Below are 11,160 nucleotides of genomic sequence, written 5' to 3'. Positions count from 1 at the left end.
CTTTTCGCCTTATAGGCTCAAGGCTGGAAGGCAAGTGTACCGTCCCGGTCAGAATTCGATCCAACCCATCTACATGGGTGCACTCGGTTAGAATCCGACCTGTCTGCTCTGCAGGAGTAACTCGGCCAAAATCCGATCTAACTCTCCCACATAGATACTGTTCCGATATCAGGGATAAAATCCCATCTTTAATGACAAGATATTCTCCAAATATTAACGGTTAAGGAAATCCCTTGATCCTCGGGGCCCAAGTAGCCCATGAACGACGTACCATAAAACCCAAAACCCTAGAGTTGAGAGGGCAGATTACACTTTTTGAATGCTCTGACTTTGCGGCTTGACCTAGGAAAAACCCTAGCGCACCCCGTGGCCGGAACAATTTCCTTGGTATGTATCCTTTTAGGCCCCTACTTAAAGAATAACATCTCACCACAAAAACTAAGAAAAATTAAAGATAATAATAATAATAATAATGACTTGTTGTTTGTAAGTTACTATTTCAATTCTTTTAAACTATCCCATCATGGTGATGGTAATAATCTTTGACTCTTGGCTCATGATCCAAGCCAACTTTTGTTGTGAAGTTATTGCTTTGATTTTGCCTCACACTGGACAGTTTATGAGAAAATTTTGGGTAGAGTTCAATCCTTTTTAGTGGCAAAATCACAAAGACTTCCACATACTAGATTCATCCAATAGTTTGGACCCTACAAAATAATTACAAATGTATGATCAAGGAAAAAGCCTAAAATCATATTGAATGACAGTGGGGTCTAAATCCTGTAATTAGAGAAATTGCTAGGCAATGAAGAGTAACAAGGGCCTTAGGAGTTAGGATGAACCAACATATATAAATATAAAGGCCTTAAATTATTGGGCCTTAATAAAGACTAACCCCATACTAGGTATTTTGCACGGGAATTCAAGTGATATAGACTAGGCATAACTCATAAGCAATGATGTTTGGAATTGATTTCAATGACATGATAAAATATAAGGTTTAGTTACCCTTTTAAGTTTTATAGTTTGATGTTGTTAAAAATATTTTATTTTAACTCTTATACACATTATTTTAGTTTTTTTTTTATCGATAAGAAAAATTAGAACAATAATATAATAATGAATACCAAGGTGAACTTCAATGATCCAAAGAAAGTATGTAGTTAAGTTGCAAAGAAATAAGAAAAAGGAATGAAAAAAAGAAAGAGCAAGAAGAGGCGCCACAAAACGTGTGCTGAAAAGAGAAAACAAAACATTAGGAAAGCACGGGAATCTTGTCGGTGACTTATTTATGCTCAAATTATCACGAGTGCTCACCTCTTCACTAGTTTTAATGAAATTATTAGTTGTTAGTGCTTTTGGTGTTATAACAGAAATTCAGAGTATCAAGTTTAAAACATAAAAGTGCACCATCCACCAAAACAAACATAAAAGTATATTAATGCGGGCTTCAAAGTTATTTTAAAAATTATAATATTTTTTGAAAATAAATATAATATTCTATTCATATGTTAAAAAATATACCCAAAAAAAACTCTAAAATACAGCTGTATGGCATAATTAAGGTTCTTTAAGATCAAACAAACATACCCAAAGAGTAATTTATTGTAAAAATGACATGCTACAAGCACGATTTATGTATTTCGGTCCTAGTGAATTTATGACAAAATTTACTTTCAATAAATTTCGTGGATTCGAATTAGAGATAGTAACAATTAGAAAAATCTTCTAGCTAGCATGATGTGAACTACCGAATTTATAGTCTTGTTCAATACAAAATTACGTGAATAGAATTATATAATAAATGACATAAGCATGTCAATGTATGTGAAAATAACTACAAATCAAATAGGCAAATCAGGAGCAAACATTCTGAGTATAGAAAACTCCTCTAATTGAATAAGCTGTGGATGGAAATCTCAGTGGGTCTTATTCTTGTGTTTGCTACATCAAAATCCAAACAAAAGTTGGAGCTAACATCATTTTCCTCCCAGGTTTTATTTTCCTCAACATCCCTTTCATTTTTTTTTTCCTTTTTCTTTTCCATGGGGTCTAAGAAAAGGGTAACAATTGGGGTTACACAATTGTGACTTTCTCATTGACCCATCAATTGCGGCAAAACTTTCTACTCTCCCTAGGGTAATTTATATTGTCCTTTTCTATTTCCTCTTCTACTTCATCGTTTAGGGTGACAGTTTTTCATTTTCATTTATGTATGTGCACTGCTCAATTCAATTATTTGATTAGCAGAGAATGGAAACTGAAAAAATATTAAAAAAAATATGGGTTGCTCAAAAAAAGCCACAACTACTTATTACCTTAACTATTATTTCAGTACACAAACCCCTACATGTCAACATTGCCTTTACATTTTGTTCGTCCGTGAATAATGCCTAAGATTAGGTGTATGCATATATATAAATTAGTTGGCAGTGCCCACCCTCTTGCCCTTCCTCAATTAATGAATTACCTACAAGTTTAAAGGAGTTAAATCTCTCCTTGCTTTCCATTCATTTTGGTATCATAGTGTTCCATTTATGGCACCACCGACATTAATACTAAACTTTTAATTGCAATGTGCCATTCCCCATCTAGTGTCTTCTCTAGCTAATTACTAGATCATAATAAAAACCTGTTAGTTAAGTATGTACTCAGTGATTCAATTATTGACTGGTGTGCATTAAAAAATGTTAGAAAAATTAACTCCTCAAATAAATTTCATTATTTCGAGAGATTAGTCTTTTAATTTTAACTTCAATCAGAAAAATACCTAATACCTAATTTACTAAAGAAAAGACAGTAAAAATATATTAAATTTTTTTTTTTTTGTCTTATTTGTTATGAAATTGTGGGGCATCTGAAAAAGGGTAGTGGTAAATCTCAGTTGATTTGAAAAATGAAATTTCCTATAGTTTTTGTAAATTCATGGGGGGTGTTTTTCTTTATCTTGCTTGAAACAGAGACTTGTCTGTGCTTTTTAATGGGACAATGGGGTCAATATCATGAGTCACTTTATGAAATGCCATTAAATATGCTTGACCTAATCACAGGCTGTCCTAGAACCCTAATTAAATGAATACTTATGTCCCGGTTGAGGCATAGAACAAGTCAACCAACTTCTAACATTAATATTTTTCATTACATGTTGGATGTGAAAAGCCTTTACAGGCCATGTGAATTTGTATATGGAGGGACCCTTTCATTTACGTCACTATCCATTCGGTGGGGGGATATGCCCTGCTTGTGTTGCCATTTTTCTCATTTTTCCTTTCATCAAAGGGTAGTAAGGGCAAGTGGAAGTTGCATGCTTTCACTTCTTTCCACTTTTTTCCCTTCCCCTAACACAAAGGGTGTATCGAATTAATTGAAAGGCTGAACCCACCAAGGTATATAGAACTTTCATCTCACTTGCCATGGTTTCCATAGTGGAGAAAGTGACCCAAGAGGCCAAGGGCCAAAGTTCCCTTCTTCATCTAGAAATTTCAAAAAGGGAAATTCTCTTCATGCGCGCTAAATGGCGCATAAGAAATTGATTCATATATGTAAAAGGTGAAAAAAGAAAACATTACTAGAACCGATATAGTGGTGGGGATAAGAGTAATATACACAAGTCTTAGTTTTAAAATTTTGATGAATTTTAAAAAAAAATTAAAGATGTTAATGATCCATGTCCTAAAGACATTAACAATATAAATAATGATTAAAAGTCGTTTTTTAAAAATCATTTTATTCAAAATTCTATTCTTGATTCCTTACCCTTAAAAATTCCCCCACTCATTTGAGACACCTATGAGCAAACACGTTAAGGCAAATACATTTAAAGCCCTACTAGCCACCGCTAGTGTACATTTTTTTCTCTTAAATGCAAACAAATTTATTCGATGCTACTGCCCTTTTCCCTAATATGATGGAAAAGTTGCTATCTTCTATTCAATTCCGTGTCTCACATCAAGAGAAAATAAATGACAAGCAGAAGATAATGGACATCAATGTGCCGTGGAAAGAAGTTGAGTAGGAGGTTGCCATGAAAACTGGGAGAGCCCTCTGATGAGAAGCGAATATTGATCCCAGTCTACATGTTCCTGAGGGAACCGAGTGTTCCTTGTTATTACAGTTTCCTTATTTCAACATCAAAAAATTGATATTGTTTGTGGCACTTTATACAAATAAGTTTATCCTTTTAACATACGTCTACAATATATCCTAAAAGTCGTCTCAATTTTAATTGTATTAAAAAGAAAGCATTTCATAGTAAGAATGAATGCCCCAAATTTATTCGGGCTAGACAGTTTATCCAAATAATGAACCATAAACATCGATGGGCTTAAAAATGATAAGAGAGGAATAATAGCTTCAATTGAGTTGGCTCTTCGTCATTAGGAACAAAAATTTCACTTTCATCTTGCCTTCACTTTTATGTGAGACAAGATTCAGCGGACAACACCCGAGGAATGCAGGAGATGAAAGGGGTAGCACAGAAGAGGCGCAACCAACAAAAAGAAAAAGACAAAAGCATTTTTTTTCATTAAAGTCAAGCCATTTGAATAAAAAAGTGTGTATCGATTGACAAACTTTAGTTTACGATTTTGATTATGTAAAATTATTTTTGTTAAAAATAAATTCAAAGTTAGTTTAATTTATCAGCGTGAGTAAAAGTAAAAGCAACTTGTCGTTATGTACGGCGAAAAGTAAGTTTTGGTTAGTAACTAAACAGGTGTGTTCAAACACGAGGAAAAGCAAGTTTGAACGTTTGCTAAACGAGGCATAATGCGAAGGAGACTTCTAACTGAACGAGCTTTGCTCAAACTTAACAGTATTTGTGTCCACAACTCCATGGGGGAGAAGTATGCATAAAGAAAACAGATTTGAATTCAAACCTAATAGTAATGACGAAGGGTGCACATGGGGGTATTCTTAAACCATACCGCTAATCAATGAAAAGTAGGCATTATTCATTCAAAAAATTAAATAAATGAAATATTAGGCATGCCATCCTTAAAGGTTCTTAATGGTCCCACCACCATGACTTGAATTTGGGTCCTCTAAAGAGTCTAAACCCTAGACAACGGTGGTGACCTCGATCGAAGATTGAGGATCATTTCAAACCGCAAGTATAATCTTTGATAACACCGCCATAATTACAGGCCTAACTCCAACTTACTAAGTTTTTTATATTGAAAGAATCAACAAAATCTTACTGATTTCGTAACCCCTCCTCCACGCACGTTGTAAAGGAATTAGAGTTGAAAGCATTGTTTTGCAAAGACGATGAATATTGCTAAACTCATTAGCACGGAGTCACAAGTAAGGCAGACATCACATAATTGCAGATAGATAGGGCAAGTCAAGCAAAAGCACACAACATTCTCAGCAGATAAATATTTTTGAGACACTGATACGAGAAAGGAATTACCTCAACTCAGAAAATCATACATGTAAAATGTTCATAAATTATACTATAAATTGCAAAAACAAAAGAAACAAAAATTAAACAAAAAAAAAAGTATGATATAAGAGAGACAATAACAATAAACTCCACAAACATGCAGCAGCAGGAGCAGCAACAGAAAGTGCCACTACTGTCTTTGCAACCCTGAATTATGGTCTCCAAATTGATCCCTATACATACACATTTTCTCTGCAACCTACTCTTTTTCTGCCATTTTTATTTCACAACTCGAATATCCATAACAATTCAAATCAATATGGAGAGACTTTCTCCTCTTACCTCAATTCCCTGTAACCTCTTCTAATGAGACATTAATTAGCACAAACATGCATGCAGCCTTACACAAACCCTTCTCGTTCTCCTGGTTTTATTTTTTGCGACGAGAGTCGCGTACTTGACATGGCTGGCACGGGAAGAAGAGGGCACAGAAGAAATGGCCACCAATAATAACAAAAGTATGAAATGAAGAACATGAATGTTTTTTTTCCTCGTTGCTAGAGTAGAGCGAGAGGGTTAGAGGAGAAAAGTTCTCAAAAGAATCAATAAAAGGGTGGTGGAGGAGGAGATGCATATGAGACTCCGATGACAGGTGGCAAAGGCCCTTCATATACAGGTGCAGGTGGTGGAGACGCCGGTGGCGGCGGCGGCGGAGAATTGTAATAAGGTGGTGGTGGTGGTGGTGGTGAACTATATTGAACCGGTGGAAGTGGGGGAGATGGGGATGGTGGTGGATGGTAGGGAGCGGGTTGTGGTGATGGTGGTGGCGGTGAATGCTCTTCACACGGTGGTGGTGACGGTGGGGGAGGTGGTGGCTCTATACAAGGTGGTGGGGGTGGTGGTGGTTCTATACAAGGTGGTGGTGGAGATGGGGGTGGTGGTGAATACACTGGTGGTGGAGGCGAGTGAACAGGTGGAGGTGGTGGCGGTGATAAATAGGGATAAACAGGTGGCGGTGGGGAATGTGGTGGCGGCGGTGGCGAGTGTGGTGGCGGTGGGGGTGAGTGTGGTGGAGGCGGCGGTGGCGAGCTGTAGTATTGCACAGGTGGTGGCGGGGAGAATACAGGAGCCGGAGGAGGCGGCGGGGAAGGCGGAGGCGGTGAAGGTGGCGGTGGAGGCCTTACACAGTATACTGGCGAGGGTGGTGGCGGTGAGGGCGGTGGGGGAGGCGGTGAGTACACCGGTGGCGGCGGAGAAGGCGGCGGTGGTGAAGGTGGTGGCGGGGAAGGAGGCGGTGGAGGGGGTGAATAAACCGGTGGTGGTGGTGGTGGTGGAGGAGGAGGAGGTGGCGGCGGCGGTGGTGGAGGCGAGTACACTGGTGGCGGCGGTGACGGTGGTGGTGGTGGCGGTGAATAGACTGGAGGTGGGGGCTGTGGTGAGTACACAGGAGGTGGAGGCGGCGGTGAATAGAGCGGGGGTGGTGGGGGAGAATGTGGAGAGAGATAGAGTGGGGGCGGGGGCGAGGGTGGAGGAGGAGGAGGCAACGAAGGAACAAAAGGCTTACAGCTGAAAGACTTGCAATCGACAGGATGCGACAAAAAGGACTTACATTGTCCAGCAGAGCGCTGGAAGGGCCTGCTGGGCAAGCAGTTCCGGCGGTCGTCAAAGGCCGGCAGAGCCAGACACCGCGGTGGCTCGCCGGTGAAGAAGTTATAAGAGTAAGTAAAGTTCTGCAGATTGGGAAGCTTACAAATGCTGTCAGGAATGTTCCCCGACAGCAAGTTATGCGCCACATTCAGCTGCTCCAAACTCACCGCGCTTCCAATGGCCTCCGGCAACGGCCCTAGCAACTGGTTAAAGCTCACATCGAACACCGTCAGATTCTTCAGCAACCCTACCTCCTCCGGGAGACACGACCTGAAATTGTTGTTCATCAGAATAATCTCGTTCAGCCTCGTCATGTTGCCGATTCCCGCCGGCACGCATCCGTGGAAGCGGTTGTTGGCCAGCACAATCACCGACACCGGCGAGTTTCCGAAATTGTCCGGCAGGTCGAAGACGAAGCGGTTGTGGTTGATGAAGATCGCGTCCAGGTCCTTGTCGAAGAGCTCCTTGGGCACCGTCCCTTCGAATTCGTTAAACCTCAGATCTAGAAACTTGAGCTGCGGCAGACGCAGCACCACGTCGGGGAACTTGCCAGCGAAGCGGTTGTTGCTGAGATCCAACTCGAAGAGGAGCTTTAACCGTTCGAACTTGTGCGGCAGGGTGCCGCAGAAGCGGTTGCTGTTGATGTGCAACAGCGCCAGGTCCGTCAACAAACCGAGCTCCTCCGGCAAGTATCCGGCAATGTCGCCGTGGTTGAGGTCGATTCCGGCGACGGTGAGGATCTTAGGATTGTCCGGCGCAGGGGCGCAGAAGACGAAGGTGTAGTTGCAGACATTGGGTCCCAGCCAGTTGTGCGTGAGGTTGTTTGGATCGGAGAGAATGGCTTGCTTCCACGCTTGCAAAGCTATGTAGGCGTTTCGTAATCGATCATTGGGGAAGACAAAGGAAGGATCTACGGTCACGTTCTCCCCTCTGTCGCCGAAGTCGTCCTTGTAGTAGAGAAGCTGACGGTGCTTGATGTAGGTGGCTTGGGCGTCGGTGAGAGGTCCATTGTGCGAGATTGCTGCGGAGGCACAGAGAGTGTGTGGTACTAGGAAGAGGAAGAAGAAGAGGAAGAGAAGAGAGAGTGAGACGTGGGAAAAGGTTTTCTTCCTCATCTCACATGCGGCATCTGATGCATCCACAAATGCAAATGCAAATGCAAATTGAGATCTGCTACTGCTACTGCTAGGGTAAGAGAAAGAGAAAGAGTGTGTGTTGTGTAGGCTAGGGATTTTGGAACTGTGTGTGGCGTGGAGGAGCGTATATGAGAGAGTGGGGATGAAATAATGCATCAAAACGACAGCTATATCACAGCTCTAACCCCACCAGATTCTCTATCCCTCTTCCTTCCTTACTCGCTTTCTTTCTTTTTTTATTTAATCTATACTTTCAAATATTACGTGTCTTTTCTTTCTCGACCAAAAAGGAGCCTAAGACGCTCGTTAATTATTTTTTTTAACTTAGTTGGCACTCACTCCTCCACCCTTTCAATAAAGTCGTTTACGCGGAGAGATGAGATGGATCATACACACTTCACACCTGCCCCTAAACACATGCACTCATTTATTCTTTTTTAAGCAAAATCTTTTTAACTCTAATAATAATTTAATGTAACCCATTGTTTAGTTAATAATTCAATATGTATTACAGATTTACAATGAATGTGTTCAAAATTGGGAAATATAAATTCTTTTCAACAACTTAAGTGAACAAGGATTCTGACACTGAAATCTGATATCATGAAAATATTATTTTCCATAACTAATGTTTATTTCCTAATCATTGTTTCCATCCGTATTATAATGGAGTGCTTCTATCCTTCAAGTTATGACACAAGATTTATGTTGAAAAATGAAATTGGAGGGCCTTTGGAGGATGAGGGTTGAATTTGGAAAAGACACAAATTAAATTTAATTGTGGAATTTTTGGTGATTCATAACCTGGGAGGTGGTTGTCTGTGTCGGTGTTCCTTGTCAAATCGCAGTAAATGAAATGCCCTTAACTTTATTTCTAATGTAATAAATAAAAATGTAATCTATTTTATTCATAAAGTCAAATATTATATGAATTAACTTGAATATATAAGAGTATATGTTTTTGTTTTTGTTTTTTTAAAAGAGAAATAGTATTTGTAGAAATACGTATAGGATTAGCATTGTTTATAAAAAATTAAAAAAAAATTGTATATAATAATGTGATGTCACGCACTCACACCTCTTGGACTTTTTTTTTCCCCATATTCCACATTCCCGTGATGGCGATAACTTAGGACGACCTTTTGGCTTTCTAATTTATGGCATTTTCTATTTAACAGATTCCACCGATTTTTTTCTTTTATTTTCTTTTTTTTTACGAGATAATATCATAAAACAATTATATAAGTATAATAATTTATACAATAGTAATTTTAATCTTTATATTTATTTCAATATTATCAATAAATATATTAACCGATGTGTAAATAGAGATAAATACAAAAAAAAAAGTTATATAACTTTTTAAAATTATAAATTACTATTTTAACATGTGTTTTGCAAAGGTTAAATATTTAGTATTTATAACAAAAAAATTATAATAAATGATACATATACAATAAAGAAATAAATAATTAAATTATCAAAATCAATAAAAGTGGTCAATCAAGATAGTTAATTTTTATTAATGATATCAAATAATTAAATTTTATTTCAAAAAAAATATTCTTTCAATTGATTGATTTAAATAGTAACTGTATTAAAAACATCTAGTCTAATTCAAGAAATAACTTGTTTTTACAGATGAATATAACTTGTATTATTAATAGATAAATAAATGCATTCACTTGTATGAGTGTATAAAAATAAATTAACAATTAATAGATCTTAAAGTAAGTATTTATTTCATATAATTAGAATTAAAAAGTGCACTCACTTATTTCTTATATAAAAGATCGGAAGAAGTATTATATTTAAATATATGAAATATGTTTAAGATTTATATAAATAAATATTTTGACATTTTAAATAATATTTTTATTTATGATAAATAATTTATATTATGATATAAAATTATTTTTAATTATTTATATTTTATTTAAAATTATGAAAATTTCATTTATATATAAATGTGATAAATAAAAATTAAACTAGATATAAAAAATTTATAAGATCTTTTTTGAAATTTATTTCAAAAATTAAAGATTATTTATAAATAAATATGATAAATACAAATTTAATTATATATAAAAAAAAATAAAAATTATTTAAAAAAAGTTGTCATTAAAAAAAATTCTCATGTAAAATAAAAATTCATGTTTAATATAAATTTGTGTTTGTTAATAATTAAATTTTTATTTTACAATTAATGAAGTTAGTATGTATATTTAACCATATAAATATTTGATTAGATATCGTTTTATATTGTTTTATTTACTGATACAATGCGAGACAAGATAAATAGTTATTAAATATTTTTCATTAAAATATATAAAAAAAATTAAAATCAGAAAAAAAGAAAAAAAAAAAAAAAAAAGACTGATTGGACTCGTTGAGGATTAGTAGTTTTATAATAAGTTAAGTATATCATTAAATGATAAAGCTATTTGAATAATAAAATACTCCAACAGTTCTTTTTAATTATTAGATTTTTCTAGTAAAATTTTGTTTTAATTATATTCTTATTCTTCACTTAATTTTTTTATTAATTTACACATAACAATTAATATATATTTATTATGAAGAAAATAAAAGATAATATAATAAAAATATTAAAATCATTTTAAAAAATAGAAATTTTTATTTTTATTTTTATTTATATAAAAATAACTTTAAACAACTATTATTACAAAAATAGCGAATAATTAATTATAACGTCAGTGATAACTTGAAAATTATCATCATAAACAAACTACCAGATTAAATCATTGCACAATCTCATAAGATAATCGAACAGAAGGTTGAATAGTCATTTCCAGTCAATACCTATTATAAAATTGATCTGAAATTATATTTTTCTTTTTAATGTCTATCTTAATACTTTCAACCATTAGCTTTTTTTATTATGGAATCGAACACCAGTATTAAGCTAGACTTCCTTTATTAACTCATATATTTTGATTATATTTAAATAAAATTTTATAATTATTAATT

General features: G+C 35.8%; 1 protein-coding gene across 1 annotated transcript; it reads right to left on the bottom strand.

The window, feature by feature from the left end:
- Positions 1 to 5,396: 5,396 nt before the first annotated feature.
- Positions 5,397 to 8,359, bottom strand: LOC109813452 (Leucine-rich repeat (LRR) family protein). Its single transcript, XM_083072722.1, has one exon. It carries the CDS (start codon positions 8,323 to 8,325, stop codon positions 5,989 to 5,991), a length of 2,337 nt encoding a protein of 778 aa, XP_082928848.1. The 5' UTR covers positions 8,326 to 8,359; the 3' UTR covers positions 5,397 to 5,988.
- Between the last annotated feature and the right edge of the window lie 2,801 nt (positions 8,360 to 11,160).

This window comes from Cajanus cajan, chromosome 1 (assembly GCF_000230855.2).
Source record: "Cajanus cajan strain Asha chromosome 1, NIPB_CcT2T_4, whole genome shotgun sequence".
Lineage (NCBI taxonomy): Eukaryota > Viridiplantae > Streptophyta > Magnoliopsida > Fabales > Fabaceae > Cajanus > Cajanus cajan.
The sequence above is the reverse complement of the archived record's forward strand: the minus strand, read 5'-3'. Positions and strand labels throughout refer to the sequence as shown.